This window comes from Coturnix japonica, chromosome 1 (assembly GCF_054131305.1).
Source record: "Coturnix japonica strain WE chromosome 1, WE-NBRP24, whole genome shotgun sequence".
In the NCBI taxonomy this organism is placed as follows: Eukaryota; Metazoa; Chordata; class Aves; order Galliformes; family Phasianidae; genus Coturnix; species Coturnix japonica.
The window spans coordinates 111,128,071-111,149,887 of NC_140663.1; the positions used below are offsets into that span (position 1 = coordinate 111,128,071).

A 21,817-nucleotide genomic window follows, 5' to 3' on the forward strand; every position below is an offset into this window, starting at 1 on the left:
GGTTACATTTTACATAGAACACATTCCAGGTGTGTTGCCACTGCCTCACACATGTCGGCTCTTCCAGGGCTTCCAGTCTCTCGTTTGCTCTAGGAGCACACACTTTTTGATTTCTGTGTTAAAAAGTAAGTACTGTTGGACACCAACATTGATTAGGTATAAAAATCACTGTTTTCAGCAAACAAATGTCAACACCAACCATACCTTGCTAATCAAAGCCTATTTGCAAAATAAATTAATGCTGCACTATAGGTTACAAAGCTCATTCTGTTTAGTTCCAACAATGTACGGCATCAGATGAAACAGGAAAAATAAATCAGAATATATGTTTTCTTGCTCTGATTGTTTGACACAGTCCACAGTTTCAACCCTGACCCAGAGTTCTTCAGTTCTGAAGATCTGTGGACTAATTCATGGCCAGTGAGTCAAGCAGGAAAATCAATCACTGGATCACTGTAGTACACTTTATCTGCAAATGAGAAAAGGCTTGGATTTTGCCCTTTTTTTCCACACACAATAAAATATCACCAGCTGTAGAGAACCTTGAAGGAAATTAAAAGTTCTGAATAAGTCTAATAAGTGAAGATACCACACTTTAAACATACGGACAGATAGATACATAATGTGCATGTACGCAAATCTATGGATGCTAAAAAATTACAGCTAAGATTGCCCTGCTGAAATTCTGTTAAAGACCATAACTAGATAAGCTCAATGCTTCCCTTGCTCCCCCGCTCTTTACCTTGCTGGCGTCACAAGGCTGTTGGTGTTTTTATGGAAGAAGAAAAAGAAAAATGGAAGGAGAATCTTGAAAACAATCTCTTTTTTCTTTATTTCTTTTTCCCCCAATCCCATTTGCCACTTTTCTATCTGTAAGATATAAAGGAAGGCACTAGTGCATGGCTGACTGAAAACAATCTTTTTTTCAATAATGCATGGAGGAAGTATTTTTCTCCCATAAAGGGCAGGCATCATAAGTATGTTCTAGGGTGAGGAGAAAGCTCAGGTAGCCACAGGAGTGCTATTAAACATCAGTGTATGACCCCTGCTAAAGTGTTCTCCCAAAATGGGAGAGCTCCAACGCTACAGGTCCAAGTGGTGCTTTTTCAGCATATGACCCTGCAGTGATAGCTGGGGACCTACATAACAGCTTCTCTCTGAAACCTTCATCCTCCAAATACTTGGTAAGCTTCATTTTTCCTTGAAAGCACTTCAAGTTCTTCTCCTCTCCTTGCTTAAAGTGCACCAGGCAGCATTTCTACCAGCCCATTTTGGCTGAAAATGGAAGTTTGCTCATCATTCATCTTTTCCTGTGCAATAAGTCCTACTGTTATTGAACCCCATGGTCCCCCATGGGTGCAAGCATGGCACAAATGAGGGGACTGCCAAACCAATGCTGCAGTGAGGACTGCAGCACAAGTACACATTCCTAGACACAGAATGAACATCTAGCTGGGCTTCCTAATGCTGTTGTGAAGGCAGTATTGCCAAAACCAGAGTCAGGGACAGCCTGATGAGTAAGGAAAGGTTCCACTGTGCACAGGTTGCTCAAAAAAAGGCAGTGGTCAAATAAGGAGAGAAACTGGACCCTGCTAGCCCCAGGACCCACTCATAGCTGTTTTGTGTGAGGCATGTGGCTGCAAAACAACAGCAAGCCCAGCATTAGAAGTTCAGATGATAAATCCTTTCAAATGGAACCCATGCATTACTGTGCTTTCTGTCTGTTCTCCTGTTACAAAGCACTGGAGTCACAAAACTGCTCTCAGATCCCACGCACCTATTGCAAACTAGCTCCTCTTTGAATTCAATTTCAGCAGGTATTAAAGAGAAGGGATTTCTCTTTCAGCTCTTGTTAGTATTTTCCATTTTGGAATTTGTCTATCATTTTTATCTTTTGATTTAGAAATGTTAATAAAGATTGATGGCCTCCCTGAGGAAAAACAGGTGAGGAGATAGCACAAGTTCAGTTATATCATCCCAATAAATCTTCTTTTCAAAACAAACACAGCTTTCTCTTCTTGCAAAACACTGTTCTTAAAAGATCATACTTTGTTTTTTAATAAAGAAGAAGGTCTTTCAACTGAGTTAGTGATTAGCAAATGAATATGGCAACTAACCAAGATGCTCAGGCCTGTAGCTTTAGATTAATATGTATAAATGAAGGATTCTGTAGTCTTTACTTACAATGGCTGAAGTCATCAGGATTAGATGGCACAATTGGGAAAGGCTGAAGCATTGAACCCAGAGAGACAAGGAGGGCAAAGAGAGAAACTGAAGAGAAATGAGCTCACAGAATGCACACGCATAAGGATGCTGCTGCCTGCAGCCTTATTCAAGTGATGAGAGATGCAGAGAAATAAGAGTTCCAGAAACAGCTTATAAAAATAATTAGTGGCATGAAAAGATCTACAGATGGAGAGAGACTGAAGAGGTCTGATGTGTTTAATTTAGATATAAGGGCACATGAAAGAGGTACACAAAGTAATGAATAGCACAGAGAAAGAACTCCAGGATTCTTTAATTATCCAGCTTTGTAATGCAAGAACAAGTGGGTATTCAGAGAAATGAGACCAATTCCATAGCGTTCCCAGGCAATGCACAGGTAACCCGCAGAGTTGCTGGCCAAGTCTCATTGCTGATTGTGAGAATTTTAAGAGAATTAAAAAAAAAAACAAGAAGGCAGAAAAAGGAAGCTCAATTAATAGTAGTATATGCAGTGATAACATATAGAGTGGAAAAAATCCAACACGTAAGAGCAAGAAATGCTGATGATTCAGGGAACCTGATGAAAGCAATCCTGCTTTCTCTAGGATAAAGCTTCATGTGTGGGCAGTTGTTACTACTTCCTACTACTGTATTTCTTGCACTTTTTGCTTGAGCCATCTGGTACTCACTAGGGCTTTTCTGATCAAAACTATTTTCCCAAGTACACTTTTCCAGTTTCAATGTAGGATTGCCATGAGGTGCATAGGAAGAATAATGCCCTTTACACCCAAAAGGAACCCTCTCTGTTGGAGAGGCTGTGTGAGGAGATGGGCAGAGACACTGCACCCTGCCCATACCAGCACTTGGGAGCAGGGAGCCTAGGTACAACCTGGGCCATATGCCATGGGACAGCTTTTGCCTCCAGAGGGCAGAGAAACGTTGATGGAGACAATAGCCCAGCTTTCTGGGGCTGCTCTACAAGCCGGCTTCTCTTTGTGAGCTACCTCAGGGAGGGGAAGAAAGAAAGCCCTGCACATGAGGGCGTACAGCTTTGTCTGCCTGAATAATGAGCTAACGGTTGGCCTTGCTGACAGCCCAACAGCCCCTCACAAACCCTGTGCTTTGTTCCCAGGCCCCGCTCCGGCATCGGCTGAGCGAGTTCATCTGTCTCGGCAGCACGCCATAATGATAGCGAGGGTTAAATACCACTTGCATGGAGGTACAAAAGGCCGGTATCGTTTTATGGGAGGCCAGACAGATGGTTTGTATAATTCCAGTTCTCACAGAGGTTTTCTTTTTCTTTTTCTTTTTTTCTTTTTCCAACTGCTATTTCTTTCTAGAGTGTCCCTGTAAAAAAAACCTTCTCCCTCTAAGTTAAATCTCCCACTGGAGAATGCCAGCACAGCTCCAATTATCAGTGGCACCATTCAAAGCTCAGTTCATTTTCAAACTCAGACCCAGGCTAAGGATCCAAGGCACAAGTTCTTACAAAGGTCATAGAATCATTCAAGCACCAAGGTTGGAAAGACCTCCAAGATCACCCAGTCCAACCAGCCACCTACCACCAATATTTCCCCACTAAACCATGTCCCTTAGTACTGAACCAATAAGGACAAGATAGATACGTTGTTTTGTGCCTATCCTGCTAGGATTTGTCATGTGCATTTTTGTGTTTCTTCCCCTTTAGACACTATTGCTCTACCTTTCTAAGAGCTCCCAGATAAGAACATCTGTTTTCAAATAATCTCTCTGCTGCTCTAGAGTTTCTGCAGTCTACAATGACATAATCAGCTGCTTTTTATTAGCTTGGTTGTTTGTGCAACAGTGGTGGTGAATGTTCTTCCATTCATCACTGCACATCAAGCAACTGGGGCAGATCCAGTAGCAGAAGGGTTCAGCGTTTGCCAATTCTGATACATCAGCACTAACGAGCAGCTAAATCATGTTTCCCTTGCCTGAGTAGGCAGTCACTGAAGACAAAAACACACACTTGTTTACTGAATCTTCTTTTCTCCACATTTGAGCAGCTAAAAAGTCAGCTGAAAACTAAGTGAACATTCAAGGTGCTGATGAATGCTCCTTACCCTTCCTCCTTCATCTCCCAAGCTGGGAGAAAGTGGCCTTTTCCAAGCATATTCCAGCCTCACAAGTACAGGATGGAGCTCATACATGAGGACTCCTGTAAACAGATTCTATACTATTACAAACAGTTTTGTAAAGCTTTGAAAAACCAATCTGGAAACTCTTGGGATTTCCTGTGGAGTGTGAGCCAAATCTGTCACTTGTAAAAATCTGAGGAGAGGAGCAGAGCAAAGCCGGTCCCAGATTGATTCTATGTTGTAGGTTCCTCACCTCAACTCAATGCCTGAAGCCTTTGGTGTATGTCCCCCTGTTGAGGATGGAGGGAGGACACTAGATCATAGAATCACACAACTGTTCAAGTTGGAAGGGATCCTGTAAGCTCATGTAATCCAACTCCCCTGCAATGAACAGGGACATCCACAGCCACATCAGGGTGCTCAGAGTCCTGTCCAGTCTGAACTTGAGTGTCTCGAGGCATGGGGCACCCTCCACCTCTGTGGGCAACCTACACCAGTTCTTCAGCATACATCACTCCACAATCCACAGGACAAGGCAGGAGCAAAAATGGGAACTGCAGGCACAGTGTGCTACAGCAGCCTCCAGGGATCAGAACTGAGTATTTTCATCTTTTCAGTGATGTGTGTGTTACCACATCTCACAAAAGGCAAGTGAGGTCTGTCCTCTCTATAAGTCCTCACAGCAGCTCAGAGCACTGGAATTGCTGCCTATCCTCTTAGAGGCTAAATGAAAAAGAATAGTACTTGAAGCTTTTAATCATGGCACCTCAAGCTCTTAAATGCTTCAAAGACTGGATTATACAGAGGTACACAAAAGAACTAGAAAATCCTACAGAGTCTGGTCTGATCTCGGACTGTACATTTTGTAACTACCCCTTTGACAGCACTATCCTATCTGATCTGATTTTGACTCTCTGCAATGGCTGGATGTGGACAAGCCACTTGGCTGCTGTGAAGAAGCTCTGTGTGATGGAACTGAGGGAGTGCTTTAGCAAAAAGCAGGTCTCAATTTGTCCTACGGTGCCTGATGACCTTACAGATTAAAAGCAGTTTTGACATGTCTGGACCAAAGCACCATTGCTGTCCCCGCTGGAACCAAAAGCACCTTGTAACCATGCCACAAAATGACAAGTTTTATAATAAGCCCTCCCCTCCACCAGTCTCCCACTGTAAATTCATGAGTGGGAATCTTTGCACGCACCACACAGACACATCCCAACCAAAATGAACAAAGCTGTAGATCCGGGTTTAAAAGGTAAGGGGGATCTAATTACACTTTACAAGCCACCTGCAGATCTTGAGTAAACAACTATTCAACTGAATCAACCTTCTAAAATGTTCTTTAAAAAGAAAGAAAGAAAAAAAAAAGAGAGAGAGAGAAAGGAAAGAAAGAAAGAAAGAAAGAAAGAAAGAAAGAAAGAAAGAAAGAAAGAAAGAAAGAAAGAGAGAGAGAGAGAGAGAGAGAGAGAGAGAGAGAGAGAGAGAGAGAGAGAGAGAGAGAGAGAGAGAGAGAGAGAAAGAAAGAAAGAAAGAAAGAAAGAAAGAAAGAAAGAAAGAAAGAAAGAAAGAAAGAAAGAAAGAAAGAAAGAAAGAAAGAAAGAAAGAAAGAAAGAAAGAAAGAAAGAAAGAAAGAAAGAAAGAAAGAAAGAAAGAAAGAAAGAAAGAAAGAAAGAAAGAAAGAAAGAAAGATACAGCCTCATTATGGTTTCTTTGATCCTTTCCAACACAAGCAGTTACACAGAGAAAGAAATTTTCCTTCCCTGGGTCCTCTCTTTGTTTTCCACAGCATCATCCTGCTCCAGCTGGCAGTCCCAGCTTCTGCCACAGCACCGCTTATGCTGCCTGTGACTGCTGTTACATACACAGCAGTTATGATTAAGCACCATTGGCATTACTGATGAGGTAGGGATCCTGTCATGCCTGGGTAAGACTAAATAAATTCTAATCTCAGAGAGGTCACAACGAATAACTACTACAGCAAAGCATCACTTATGACTACTCCTCTCTCTGAGGGTTTTGGGGAAGGGCTGATGCCTAGTGAGCCTGCCCTGGCCAGCACTGCTTGGGAATCCCAATCAAATTTAGTGTTCCCCTGAATCCTTTTATGCCATAGCATCTTTCCTGAGAGACTTCATATATATATGATCATTTAAATACTCTTTTGCAGGTTAATGATACCTATACTGCCTCTACTGTGCTTATGAACTATGGAGGAAAAGGGAACATTAGCTTAATAATGCAGTAAGGTGACAGTAACAAAGCAAAGCTACAGCTTTCCATAACATTAGATTTACTATATTAAGCTTTTAATACTGTGAAAGATTAACAGTGACAGGCTCTGTTGTAGACTAGCAAAAGCTATCTGCAATCCTTGCAACTTTCACATTAATCACATTTAAACATGCTGCTAACAGACGGGCATCATGGATCTCACGAGCTAGTATTAAAAACCATGTCTAGAAGATCTTGTGGCTTCCACAGTTCAGAGAGATTGCAAATGCAGACACTTTATTATTGTTTTTGTTGTATATTATCTGTGATTATTAGTAAAGCTCAAGACAAATAGACGACAGACTTCAGTGTAAGTGAGTAGGAAGGGAAGCGGGCTGGGGGGAAAAGAATCAAAATAAGACCACCCACACAAAGTTGCTCTAAGTCCACACTTCACATGCACGATCATGATTTTTCCACTATTCGGGAAAAGCCTTAGACTCTGCACTGCAAGTTTTCCTCTAACACCACTACCCACACAACTCTTTTTCCCAAAGCCCAGATCCAAGCCCAAGCTGTGAAAAGTGCAACACCAGGCACCAGCCCGGTTGGACAGATAATGAAAAGCTATCATTAGTGCAGATGTCAAGCTCAGTTGGCTTTTTTTCTAACTGAAGTTGAATGCACCTGAAGAGAACTGCAGCATTAGCACTCAGCATCCAGATAGAACACTGCAGACATTTATTAAACTTCTCAGCACCGTTTTTTTTTTTTTTCTTTAATTAAACCAAGTCCCATGGCACAACCTCATCTTTACATGACTGTAATTAACCAGGACGTGCTGTCTGTAACACAGAAAAGCTCACTCCTCTACAATCCAGGACTCAAAAGAAAGATTGGTAAGTGCAAACTTTGGGTTGGTACTCAAAGGGCAAAACCTGCAGCTCCCAGTAACAAGAAATCCTGCTTACTGAGGGAGGAATAGAACATCATACCTAGACATAGTGCCTTCATCAGGTGGAATGGCACCAGCAAATGGAAGCATTGGAGGCTGAGAGAGAGGTCCACACCACTGTCTTATATTCTTGGCTGTTAGTATGTTAAATTATATACCAAATTCTATGGTCTGAAAGAAAATAAAACCAAAAAGTACTTTGAAACAGCGGATGTACCTTGGACTAAGAAGTACTGAAGTGTTGGCCAAAGTTTGATTCAGCCAGCTCCAGTCTTCCATGCTAGCACACTTAATTCAGAATTCAGCTCTAGGGCTCTGTCCATCTGGCTCTTGCCACTAGAATCAAGAAGCAGCAGAGAAGCAGATTGCAGCATACAAGGTGAGCATGTGCCAACTTCTACAGAGACTTATTTAACAAGTCCAAAGCTGGACTTTTTCCATGCAACAGTAAATATGAGTATAAAACACTCCCTCAGAGATTCTGCAAACTACACTGTAGACTCGCATCACTTTACCTTTCACTTCCACATCTGTTCTCTTGGAAGGATTAATTTCATGAACTAAGCTGAGGTTTTCTGTATTTGTTATTTTTCATTCCTCCATGTAATTTAGCAGAGGCAATTCAAAAGCAAAGCCTTTACTCCTGCAAGTCAGAATAACAAGGACAATAAAACAGCATCTTTCCCACAGACACTAGGAAAATGTACCCCACTTCTGGGGTATGATCGCCCACAACATCCAGTAGAAGATTTTCTATCAGTACCACCACAATTCCTCAAGGCAAGACTAACCTTCCAGTTGGAGAGGGAGGGGAGAAGGAGGAACTGCAGGGTGCTTTTGGATGAAGACACAAAGTTGAAGAGAGAAAGAACAAGACATATCAATTACCTTCAATTGCTAACTTTGTCATAGGAACTATATTAATGGATATTTCCCTCTGTTTTCAGCATATTGCTGCTGATATAGCTGCAGAATTTCTTCTCACCTCTGTTAAGCTTTTCTAGACTTAATGACCAATGTTATCTGGCCCATCATTTCCATTGATATTTGTTTATCTTTTACCTCTGTGATGTGGTGCTCAGGGATATGATTTAGCAGAGGGTTGTTAGAGTTAGGCTACTATGGTTAGGCTGCAGTTGGACTTGATGATCTTCAAGGTCTTTCCCAACCTGGGTAATTCTATGATTCTATGATATATAAAAAGGCATTTCTCTTCCACTGACACACAAAATTTTGAGGAAGGAAATACTGTCCAAACCTCTTCTATCTCAACTACTGTTAAAAAAGGTCTGCATGAAGGTGGGCACACTCATCTTTCTTATGGCAGCAGAATCCCTTAGTCTCACAGTCCAAACTGTTGCTCATCAAGTCAGACCTACAGCCAATCAGGAAGTCCAAATCCAGAAAGAAAAGAAAGAAGAAGAAAAAAAAAAATCACTCTGAACTGCAATATTTTGCATTTTCCTCTCATTTCCTTTAACAAATTGCCATTCTGCTGGGTTCTTCAGCACAGCACTTAGGAACAAGCAGATAAATGAAAAATACTTCTAATCTACATTAATAATTTGTGTTAAGTTCCACTTGGACAATTTCATAAATGAATAGCCACATTATAGCTGTGGAAGGTAGCTGTAACCCATTCATTCACTTGCAGACCCAGCGCTCTTCAAACAGAGGTTATTTCCACTCTATTTTGTAGGCAGATTATTTTATCTTTGGACCTGATAGAGAATTACCCAGTGAATTTTGCATGTATTGACAGAGGTCCTTAAAATGCCTACAGCGTAAGCTGGGTAAAAAGCCTGGGTTGTAAATATACTTTAAGCAGACAGTAAAGCATAAGCAAGGATCACAAGCATGGGTCTGGCAGCTCAGTCATAGAATGACAGGATGGCTGAGGTAGGAAGGTACCTCTGGGTCCATCAGGCCCCAGCAGGGACACCCAGAGCAGGGTACCAGAATCATGTTCAGAAGGCTCTCAGAGATCTCCAAGGAGGTGACTACACAACCTCTCTGGGCAGCCTGTGCCAGTATTTCATCACATACACTACCAAGAAAGCTTCCTGATGAAATTTCAAATCTTAAGTAAGATGCTGTTATGCCTGGCCCAGCTCACTCTCCTCTCAGCCAGGCCTCTGAGCTTTGGCCTCTCTCTTCTCATCTTCTGCAGCTGACCCCCAGTCAGGGCTGCAATCCTGGCTTGCCTCCCAGGCAAATGGATTAGGCCCAGAGCACCACAGCATGGAACATCTCCAGCACAACAAGTGCCTGGTGCAATGTAACCACACACCACAGAGTACAGCTATCTTATCACCACCATACTGATCTGCTGTATGGGGATGGTGGCATTGCTGGCAGACAGCAGGTGTGTTAGGGCTGTATTCAAGGCTACAAAGATGGTGATGGGTCTAAATGGTGTAAAAATGAAGATGAATAGGATGTTAAAAGCCTCCAGCTGAGGTCCCTTAGTTTGTTCAGTGCAGAGAAGAGGCTCTCCAAGGCAGTGGGCATGGACTTGAGCTGCCAGAGTTCAGGGAGTATTTGATCAACACACTCAGTCATAGGGTTTGATTTCAGGTGGTGCTGTGCAGAGCCAGGGGTTGGACCCCAGGCTCCTTGTGGTCCCTTCCAACTTGGGATATTCTATGATTCTATGATATGTCATACAAACTGCACTGTGTTTGGGCAGTCCCACGCATGCAGCCCACATCCTTGCCCTCAGCATGTCAGCTGGCCCAGCAGTGAGCAAGAGTGGAACTGGAGACACCTACATCCCAACCAGTGTTGCTCTGACCAATTGTGCTTAAAAAGGGATGGCTCACAGGCTCCAGGTGCTGACTAACAGCTGAGCAGCCATGTCCTAGCAGTGACAGAGAGATAACAGCAGATCTTCAGGTAAGCCTATGAGTTCTTCATCAGGAGGATGCTATCCAGAACACAACTTACCCACCTTCTGTCTCAGCACTGAGGTGGAATCAAGTTTGTGGTAGACATAACAGAGGCAAAAAAGAATATTGCTGAAATCATGAACTAGTGGTACATACTTTAGGCTACTAGCAGAGCAATGACAAGATGATTGCCAAAGAATATACTTCAGCCAGAGTGCAATTTCAAAGTAAAGGAACTTATAGCAGTGATTTTAATGAGCCAGCCATAATGAATGCATTTATAACATCTATTAAAAGCAGGTTATGTTTGGGGGAAGAGAGGTTAATTAAATCTTAGCAGGTTATCAGTAGTTTATTAACTGAACAAGACAGTACCACATTAAAGATAATCAATGGAGAATAAACCACAGCTATAAAAATTAATACTGTTCATTCTTACAATGAGAGGGGGTTTCTTTCAGTGATAAGACAGAGGGTAAAGGCATAGGTGCATCCCTCATGAAAAAAAAAAAAAAGAACAAAGTATAGGATGTCCTAAAAGGAAAGTCATTCAAGGCATAAGTTTTTTTTTTCCCTAAAATTGCAAAGACATCATCAGTAATTCTAGAGGGGAACAAGAAACACGAACAAGCAGTTCTGCAAGCAGCGGAACTAATGAAGCCTGGTTTTCTCCAGCTTTTATGTCATGCAAAGGACTGACTTTCATATTGAATAAAATCTGAGCTCCAACTGGAGCACTTCTTTTTTATTGGTTTGGAGCATTTATATGGGATTCTTTCCCCAGTGGATTTTCTAGTGTCTAATAAAGAACAAGCCCTTCCTTCAAATGCAGCAGTAATAGCCTGTTCTCTCCTTTACCTGTCAGCCTCTTTTATGATTCCTACCCTGTGGCAATGTAGTTGAGATTGTAGTTGAATAACAGATATAAAGTTTCTAAAGGGCTGGTGTGAGATACATAGGTATCTCTACCTACTCCCCTGCTATACATGCACAGAGTGTGCTACTGTTTCAGTAAGAAAACAGGTTAAAAATGGCATTGTCAGAATAATCCACCCCACAGGGAAAATTTAGCTTTGTTGTGCTAACTCTGTGCAAGACTTCAGGCAATCTGCTGTGCTGACCAAGACTACAGGTTGCTGCAGCAATACTTGACCTGGGGGAAAGAGTGAATCCAGGAGAGAAAACAGGCTATCTTAAGCATGCCAGGACAAGAGCCCATAAAATGATGTTATAATTGATGGTCTACAGGAAAGCCAGGAGAACAAGGAGGAGGGGAAAAGGAAAAAAAGAAAAGGATGCTTGCCTTCAAAACTTGAGCTGTGCTGAGCCAAGTAGCTTCCAGGATAAGATGAAAATCAGTGGTCAGTCCTTGACATACTCATTCATTTTTGAGGAATCACTTTACCACTTTTGTCTATCCTCCCTCATACAACACTTCACCAAAAACCTCTTCAGCAAAGACAGGGCCATGTCTATGCCAAGAACTGGCCCTCTTCTTCCTCCAAGTCAGCAACAAATCTTAGAAGGGTTAGGGGAGATGGAGCTGGGGAGTACCCTTTCTTGGGACCCACCCTGATTTGAGTGATAAGTATTTAATCATAACTAATCTCTCATTTCACTTAAATCACTCCTTATCATAGCAATCCAAATTCTGTGCAATGCAAGGAATTTTTCAGTGTACCCCACATAATTCATCTCTCAAAACGTCCTGATTCTGCAGCCACAGAAAATTACACATGGCTCTGAGGATCAGGGCCTTTTCCCCTCAACACGCCCTTCCTCCAGAGCAACCTAAGGGCCTTTTCAAACAACAACAAGCTAACAAAAATAAATAAATAAATACAAAAACAATCAGAGAAGGCAGAGGAAAAACTGTAGAGGCCAGAGCAAGCTATGCATATTTATAGCACAAACACACCACTCTATGCTCATTCTCCTTAATCACGTGTATACTCGAGCAAACAAGCTCCTTCAAACTTTCTCAGGGACTCAGCCTGAGCTGCTGTAGTTCAAAGTCCAGCTGTAAAGAAAGTGAAAACCATGGCAGCCTTGTAAGAATTATAGTGATCCTATAAAAATAATAATTAAAGAAAAAAAAAATAGCCATTCTCTGCTGGGACTTGACATGGCAGTGCCACACAGCTCCCATTGAATCTAGCAGCATTTCAAGCATACAAGTCCTGATGTAATTAAGCCACAGGCTTAATTAGGTTCCATCGCTCCTGCTTTCTTCCTGCCTTCAGCCAAGAAGGTATAAGAAAAGATTGTCCAATGCAGATACTGCAATCTGAAGACTCAAGAACACAGTGGGTGTATATCTACTATAAAATCTACCCTAAAAACATGTCTGTTGTTCAACTGAGCGGCACATTAGAAGCGGTTAGATATAATGAAAATGTAAACGGGAAGAATTCTGGGGAGATACTTCAGCTAAAAACAGCACACGCTGTACGCTATCTTTTATTTGAATCATGCTCTAAGCCCTGCCTTTTTGAACTTTTTATAAATTCTGCTATCTCCCTTTGCAGTTAGTTACATATTGGTATATAAATTCAAAGACGAGAAGCAATTAGGAATGAAGCTAAGACTCCCTCTCTTGATGCTAATACATCAAAGGAAGTGAAAAAACTCCCCCCCACACGCACACTCAGTAACACAGAAGGCTTCTGCTCTTCACAGCCTAATAGCTCAAGTAGTTCCAGCGGAGAGTCTGATGTCAGACTCCGATTATGTGGAGATGCCAAGCAATTGGAAAGAACAGCTTTTGAAAATCCCAGTTCTCTGACTAAGAAGACCACACAGCTGCGCAGCAATGCTTTCAAAATGCAACAGTGCATTATTCTCATGAGCTGGTCATATTTTTTTCCACTTTGGACATCGTAATACTGCTTTTAAGAGTTCCCTGTGGGCCTCTGATTTGGGTACAATACATTTAGGCATGTGTGAAGGAAATGTGTCAGATTAGGGGCTTTTCAAACAGCCAGGTCTGCTTTGCTATCCAGCTTGGAGAGAGAAAGAGCCCAATCTGCCTTTCAGCAGCCGTTCTTAATAGGATAAGGAGAGACTGTGGCTGGACTGTGCCATGTTTTCTCCCCACCTTTTCATATCTGTGCCAGACCTGTCATAATCTGATCCTTGAAATTTAAGACAGAGAACAAGCAAACATACTGAAGAATTGTCAACAAGACTTGCTTCTGCCGAACCAGAAGAGCAGTTGAGTTGGCACCATTATGCCTGATTGTTTGTATTTCCTCCTCTCAAATCCTTCTCTCTGTCCAAGGACATTTGAGAATTATGCGGTAGCTTTTTGGAAACACTCCAGGCCCTTCATCTTTCATAAAGGGAAACTACCATCTTTTATGTACGTGAATGAACAGGTGAATGACCTTTCCATGTCCTCAGGAAGCTATAAGGATCCACTTACTTCTTAATCTCCAAATCTCTCTTGTATCAGCAGGGGAACTGACCAGAAGTAGGAATGACGCCATTGGTTTCATCAAACACTCATCTCACGTCTCCATACAAATGCATACATTAAATTACAAAAGATCTTCAACAGAAGCACAGAGGTTTAAGAGGGTTGCAGGATATTTTGTCACCAAATCCACAGTAAGTATAGGTCTCTTACCTGATTTCATTTTCTCTGCAGTCTTACTCCTGGATAATCTCATTGGCCTTAAAGGAGTTGTGTTATTTCTACCTGGATTTCTAATAAACTCACTGGAGCTCCTTGTTTGTCTATTGAGTGTGAGCCAGACAAAAGTCCCATTAATGGCTGTGATACTACATAGCAATATAGCTGCAGTGAAATGGCAGTCCAGCTTTGCATGTATTTGGACATTAGATCTATGTCTAGAAGGCTCTCTAATTAAGCATTCACTTCAAACCTGCTGCACCAATTTAAGTATTGTTTATAGGATGAAAAATAACTACAGAACACGTAAAGCTCTTCGGTACTATGCAAGAGGAGGACTGAGTAATGAGATTCAGCAAAATTCCTAAAGATTTACATCTATTTAACAGGGAATGGCTTCAGAGGAAAACCACAGCTGCTTGCTATTTAACTGTTACCAGGTTATACAGATAAAGGTTAGTTAGTCTCTCTGAGCACTGAGTTCTCAGAGCTGTCCCACTGATACAAGACAAAGGATTTGACCCTTTGCTTTTATCTGCAAAAAGGCGAGTCTGCTTTACACAAGTCAACATGACTGAAGGCACCAAACAGCACTTTGAAAACACTGTGTCTCTGCCAAAGCAACCTGACAAACTTCTTCCCCTTACATTCTATCACATACTAAATGGGTGAAAAAAAATCTCTTGACCTCAGGCTCTTCAGGGTTGTGCTCTCCCATATCAGGTCTTCCATCACTATTCTGTAAACAAAGATAGGGAATCTTCCTAGATGGTGGCACTCTTTCTAATGTGATGGGCAAGGTACAAATGGGATTCTGAACTGAGCAGGTTTTTCTTCCTATACTTCTTTGTTGTTGCAACAGTAGCAAAAGGTAAACAGGAAAACCAATGGTTTGGCCTCCTGCTCCTGCAGGGTGGGCTTACTTGACATCAGCCCTCTGCATTGCGAAGAAGCCAAGCACTGAGGCAGTTTTCCAATTCTCACATGCTCACAACTTGTTTTATTTGCATTAAGTACATCAGAGAATTGTATAAAACAAACAAATAAGCAACAACAAGCACAAAACCAAAGAATACACACCTGACAAAAAAACACCAAACAAAGCCTTCCTGCACTTCCAAGAGGACAAATTAAGAGGCTGTGTTATTCAATTCGGACACAAAGCTGAAGATGACTGATTGCTGCATCTAACATATAACTCTTTTTCTTTGGAGGTTTTGTTATGTGCCCTATGAGGATTTACCAATTTATATGCAATATACAAAGAGAGCTGTGAATACATTCTTGTGCCTCACGTCCCCAAACTACATTAGTGTCTATTTTTAAGCGTAACCAAGTTTACACCTAGAAATACTTATCCACTACAATGCACAAATATGCATATAACTCTTTAATGCAGAGTTAAGGGAAGGTAGAAACATGTTATCATTTGTTGCCAGCAGTATCAGAGACCTGTTAGTACAAATGTATCTGAACTGTGGAGTCTACATTTGTGCCTCCACACGATAGATCTACGCAATGGAAACTGCACTAAGGATTCCCTGGGATATTGCGAAGCTGGGATTAAGTATAGCATTTATCTACACAACTTGCACCTGATGGCTTATTCTTCCAATAGGGCACCTGCTCTTCAAGACCTACATACCTTCCAGAAGATCTCTGCAAGCACTTGCAACTCTAGAATGGCCTCACAGTGTAATCAGGTCCTGAAACAGAAGCATGGGGGTGCAGGGTTCTAGGTTCAGAAGCAACTGAGGTTTCAGTGCTGCAAGCTGAGGAAGAGGAGAGGCATTATCTGCTGAGCTTTGCATCCAATGTATGTTTTGTGAACATGGTAGAGCTGCAGCAGAAGATACATGGAAACCTCACAACTGATGAAATATATCCCTGCAGTGTTCAAAACCCAAACAGGAGAGCATTATAATGGTGCATAAATAAAAAATGAAAAACCAAATCACCCCCCAAAAGAAAACAACCATCTAGAAAGCCCATTGAAACAGACCAAAAGCAAAAGTGAAACTATCCAGGATGTTTCCACTAACTGGTTTCAATGAAACAGAATAAATTAATGCACAGTCTAAAATAATAATGGAGCGGAGCAGTTCACAGTTGTCTGTTTTACCTCAGTACTGTCACATCCGTAAAGAGGAAAAAGGTATAGGGGACATCTGATGAAGAGAGTAATATAGGGGATATCCACGCTGCTACGCAGCTGTATCACTAAATGCAAGCATATAGGAAAATCAGGAACAGAGAAGAGGTGCAATGAAGTCTTTTATAAGACAACTGCTGGAAAGGGCACTGCTTTTAGAAATATTTGCTTCTGGTAACACAATGATGCTTACAAAAGAAAGCCTGGAATGCATGGAATTCTCAAGGATGCCAGGGTGCAAACAGGATCTTGTTAACTAGGGCTTTAAGAACCTGCTCTCTGGTCACATTGATTATTCAGAAAACGAGAGGGCTAACATCATCTGTTTCTGTAAAGTAAGACATTTAGACCACCAGATCTGTAGTTCCCTGGACTGAGAAATCATCATTCCAAATGCAAAGAGACACTCAGTCACAAGCCTGCACTGAAATCCATCAGTTCTTGTGCCACCAAGATTATGAAACTAATATCACACCGCTCATTTCTCTTGCTGTTAATAAGAAAACTCTAAGCAACAGCAAGATTGACAACAATCATTTTACTCCCACATGGTTCTGCTTTAGAAGCAGGGCCTGGAGCCGATCATGATGAAAAGCAGCAAAGAACTTAGACTGGCAGAAGGGCAAAGCAGTTTGTTCATGAGCTGAGCAGGAAAACATTTCTCACTCTTGTTTCTCTTCCAATTGGAGGGTGGGAAAAGACTTGTATTTGCAAAGCACTAACTGTCCAGAGGCTTGTATCAAAGATGAAAGGATCAGCAGCATGTGGGAAGGCAGGAGAGAGAGACACGGTGTTTTTGAAGGTGACCTGCCCATGACTGCCCACAGTCCGTCCCTATTGTGTCTAACAAGACCTTCCAAATGCACTTTCTGAACAGTAGCTTAAACAAGAGTGCAACACATAGGTAAAAACCTTGAGCAGCAGCTGAGCACAGCAGTTAAGGCAGCTCTCTTAAAGCAAAGAATATCCAGGCTTGCAAATCTCTACCACCTCAATAGCAACAAAGCTGAGAATGGAAAGGCCTCATGAAAATGACAGCTGTAGTGATAAGCATTAGTAGAAGCATGCTGTAATCAGTTCATTTTGATGTGCTTTTAATAGTCCCTGAACTCAACATTTAAATGCAACAATAAATAACTTCCAATGTAAAACAAGCCACTGTTGTTTTCAAGGGAGCACCTTCCTGATCCTTTCCCCTTAGTATCATGCCTGCAACTACCCAAGACTGGAGCAGGATAAGGTGTAATCACTGGCTCTAGGAGCTCCCCTGATGGGTCTGCCCAGCATTCCAGCATTTCTTTTCCTCACCCAGGTCACCCCTTCATCACGAGGGAAATTCAGAACCCAGCTGGCTCATGAAGCATGGAGAAAAAGGCCTTCAAATGTCATAGCTCCATATCTAGGGCATGTCTAGTAGCATTATTCTCAAACCACCATGCTGCAGTTGGTGTTACATCAAGAATGTCTAGCTGTGCTGAGATAGCCTGGTTGTTTTAAGCCTGTACTTAAAAAATACATGGCTGGGCTGCACAGCTGTTCTGCTCATATGCCAGCACACAGCACCTCAATGTATACATCAAGCAGCCCAGCACCCCTGGCTACTGCTGCACAGCAAGTTCAGCACAACCATCCCATGTTCAGCAGGTACATAACCAGTGCCAATTTATTCCATGTTGCAAAGCCCAAATCTCCAGCTGGTTTTGAGTTAGCCTCAGGTGTAGCATTTAGACTTCATGACCAGGCTGTGAGGCTAGTGGTCCTGGGCAGACCTGTAGGCACCTGTTCTTGCTGTTGCTTTGATGAGAACAAAGGGGCTTGCAGTGAGGCACAAGTTGGTCTCTTCTCTCAGGTAACAGCAATTAGACTGGAGGGAAAGGCCTTAAGTCTCATCAGGGCAGATTCAGATTGGATATTAGGAAAAGTTTCTCCTCTGAAAGAGTGATGAGGACAGGCTGCCCAGGGAGGTGGTGGAGTCAGCATCCCTGGAGGTCTTCAAGAAACGTGTAGATGTGGCTCTGAGGGATGTGATTAGTGGGCGTGGTGTGATGAGACACCCTCTTAGAGGGTTTTTCCAACCTTAATGATACTATAACTGGGTGCCATGTATTGAGTGAAACACTGTCAGGAATTGACTGTGTAGGCACAGCATGTCTAAAACAAACATGAGCACAGTCTTATTGAAAGTAACAATGGAGGAGGTGTCAGCCCAGAAAAGAAAATGCACGCTACCATTATACACTACCGCAAGTATGTGCAGCTTCCTGAGGGGCTGTTGGATCTGGCCCTTGGGAATGCTGAGTGGTCTGTGGGCCAGCAGGAGGTGCTGCGGGTGGGAATGGATTTGGAGGATAACAGTACAGCTCAGCTCCAGGTCCCAGCTGAGATGTTCAGATGTAGCATCCAGAAGCACGCAAAGAAGCATTTTACCCATGCCCATTGGATGGGGGCAGAGCCGTTCCTGCCAAAAGCATGTGCAGCCCAGGGCTGGAGAAGGCTGGATGCTGTGCCTGCAAGCAGCTGTGAGATGCGGGCAGGATGCACGCCCCTGGAGAGCAAACAGCGCTGGAGACAGAGCTGAGCGGAGCCCTCGGTCACCAGACCTGGGGACATCTGCAGCCCTGCCGGCGGCACTGCACCACGCATGCTGTGTGCAGGGAGAGAGGAAGATCGGCAGGCAGCCGAGAGGGGGGTCGTGGCCGTAAGTCTCTCCCCTCCTAAGGAGAGGAGGGCTCAAAGAGAAAAAGAATCACGAAGAGGCAGATCCTGCATTTATCATCATAGGGGAAAAGCCAAAGTCTCTAATTAAGCACGCGACATAACTGCGGTGTAATATCAAGGTTCTGCACTGTGATTTGAAAACAAGCTGCGCTTGCACAATCCACAAAGAAAAAAAGCCGTGCGGATTAGAAAGGCTCGGCTCAGCTCTCACTTACACGAATGTATGGGCACAGCTACTCAGATCAAACGAGAACGAGACCCGTGGAGTTCTATTTCCCAGCCCGTTCCCTCAGCACACCGCCGGCCCTCCCGCTCCCCGCAGTTCCCAATCACAGCCCGGCACTCTGCTCTGACTGCACCCCAGTCCTGAAACTACAGGCAGCCTCCGTCAGGCTGAGCTGGAGTTGATGTATTGAACCCCTCCCGAGTAAAGTCACCGTGCCAGCTGCCAAGTATCCTATTTAAATACCTCTGAACGCTTAAGGCTCGATGGTGTTAATGGGTACGGCTCCACTGACCCTAGAGGAGTTACTTCTATCGCACGCCGCTCCCGAAAGGGAATGCAGAGCACATTTCTCTTTTTAAATTGACACATCCATGGAAAGCGATGAGAGGAAGGAGTGCTCTCCCTTACTCCAGTGTAAATTCGTCTCCCTTCATCTTCAGACGGGATTGTGAGGGGAGCAGCAAAAAAAGCAAAACCCGAGCCAAATTCTCTACCAAAACCATTGCTGTTTCTAAGGCAGATACGATGAGGGCAGGATCAGCAGCGATCCCTGCTACTCCTCACCTCCAGTACGCAGCCCTACCTATGAGAAAACACTCGGGAGCACTTGGGAAGCGTATGCGTCAGTGAGAGCACAGAATCATTACGCTGCTGTAAACACGAGCCATGTTCAGCAGAACGCAGCAGATAGGACTGCGCAGCCTGTCACCGCTTTTATGGCTCGGGTGGAGAGGCAGCAGGATTTAAGCACTTATTGCTCAGAACAGAAGTCGCCCATTGCCCTCATCCTTTCCTTCCCCTCCTCTTCCCGCCTCCCCGGCTAGTCGGGCTGCTCTTTAAATACAACGAAGTCATGAACCAAACTTCCTTATTTTATATGGCTATGAAAACTGGATAAAGACGCGGCGCTTTGATTATTTCTACTTCAGAGCTTCCCATCTCCACCGGAAAGTCAGAGACACGTCTAAGGGAAAGGCAGACGTGCCCGAGAAGGGGACCGGCAGCAAACAGAGAAAACCTCGGGGACGGGGCTGGCTGCTCCTTCAGACGCCTCCCGGGCACCCGCAGAGCGGCCTCGGACCCCTCCCCGGCTGCAGAAGATGCGCCCAGAGAGCCGGGCAGCCGCTCCTTATGTAAGGCACAAACCACTGACATCATCCCTCTCGCCGGCGGCGCGGCGGCGCTCGGCGGCACCCACCGACCCGACCCGCGCCCCCGGCCCCTTCCCACGGGCTCCGCTCCCCTCCGGGAGCCCCCAGCTCCGCCCGGCGTGCCGTGCCCGGTGCCCGCCCGCCCCGAGCCGCGGTACTCACGCACTGCCTCCTGCTTGGGGTCGAGGCCGCGCACGGCCCCCTGGAGGCCGGCGATGCGGCCGTGCAGCGCCCGGACGCGGCGGTGGGTGCCCTGGATGTCAGCCTCGACCTCTTGGAAGAGGGTGCAGGCGTGTCGGGCCACGTCGGAGAGCTGCCGGAGGATCCGCGACAGGGCCACGTTGCTGACCGCGCACAGGTCCAGCACCATCAGCACCGCCGCCTCTCGCTCGCCGCCGGCCGCCTGCGCTCCCTCGCCCGTCGCCCCCGGCTCCTCCGGCGGCGGGTCCCGCGGCGGCGGCTCCGCGCTCCGGTTCTCATCCAGCACGGAAGCGGCGTGCTGCCGCCGGCACAGCCGCTGCGGCTCCACCGTCCGCTTGGCGAACGGCATGGCCGAGCCCTCGGAGCGGGGCTCGCTCGCCGGGATCGCTGCTCCCTTGCCCCGCCGCCCTCACGCGCGGCCGCCCATCGCCGGGCTCCGGCTACGCGCCGAGCTCCTGCGCTGCCGCCGGCCGCCGAGCATCCGCCGCTGCCGCCGCGGGGAGCCGGGGAGCATCCGCGCCGCCTCCCTCTCTCCTTCTCTCCCTCCTTCCCTCGCCCGCACGCCGCGCCGTCCCGCTCCGGCGGCGGGTGTGAAGGGGCGGCCCGAAAACCCGGCGAGAGGAATCCCGCGGCCGCGAGGAGGAGCGAGGCGGCGGGGCGGGGGCGGGGGCGGGCCGGGGCCGCCGCCAGGAGGCGTCGGAGGGACCGCAGCACCTCTGGAGCCGGAGCCGCGGGCAGCGGTGGGAGCCACCTCCAGCCCCCCAGCCCTGCGCCTCGGGAAGCGCCCTGGGGCGTCCCGCAGCTCAGGAGTGCTGGGGTTTGGGGTGGGGAGACGGGACTCGGGGATCCTCGGGTGTCCCGTCCAGCACGGGGTGTTCCGTGGTCCCACGCATGGAGCCGCCCTCTGGGAAGCTGTGTAGGGAATCACAGAGTCATAGAATGGCTTTGGTTGGAAGGAACCAAATCGAGCTCCAAATCCTGCCGTGGGCAGGGCTGCCGCCCACCAGCTCAGGCTGCCCAGGGTCCCGTCCAACCTGTCCTTGAGCGCCTCCAGGGATGGGGTAGGTGGGCTGCGGTCGGATGGGAGTGCTGCTTCGGGCACAAAGTGTCTGAGCTTAGCTCTGTGTGGTCCTCAGTGTGAGCTGGCATGAAGTCTGGACTTAACCTGTAAATTACTGGTAGTAAGCATGCAGCTGCACGAGGCACGGAAAAAGCTGCTGTGGAAGGACAGCCCTTCCCCAGGCTGACATTCCAGAGTTGGGAAATATTGGATTAAGCTTGCCCGCTTGAACACTTGTCACCCTTGCCCATGCTTGCCGTGATCATAGAATCATAGAATCACAGAATGGCCTGGGTTGAAAAGGACCACAATGATCA

At 45.3% G+C, this 21,817-nt stretch overlaps 1 protein-coding gene across 3 annotated transcripts in view; it reads right to left on the reverse strand.

Moving 5' to 3' along the window:
• Positions 1 to 21,056, reverse strand: part of NHS (NHS actin remodeling regulator) — a 235,923-nt gene extending 214,867 nt beyond the window's left edge. For 2 of the 3 annotated variants that reach the window (XM_015885997.3, XM_015885992.3), the window contains exon 1: positions 20,402 to 21,055. In XM_015885997.3, the coding sequence (XP_015741483.2) occupies positions 20,402 to 20,789 (388 nt within the window). In that variant the 5' untranslated portion in view covers positions 20,790 to 21,055. Of the gene's footprint in view, positions 1 to 20,401 lie in introns of all 3 variants that reach the window. The other variant, XM_015885999.3, reaches the window with a different exon arrangement.
• Positions 21,057 to 21,817: the final 761 nt, after the last annotated feature.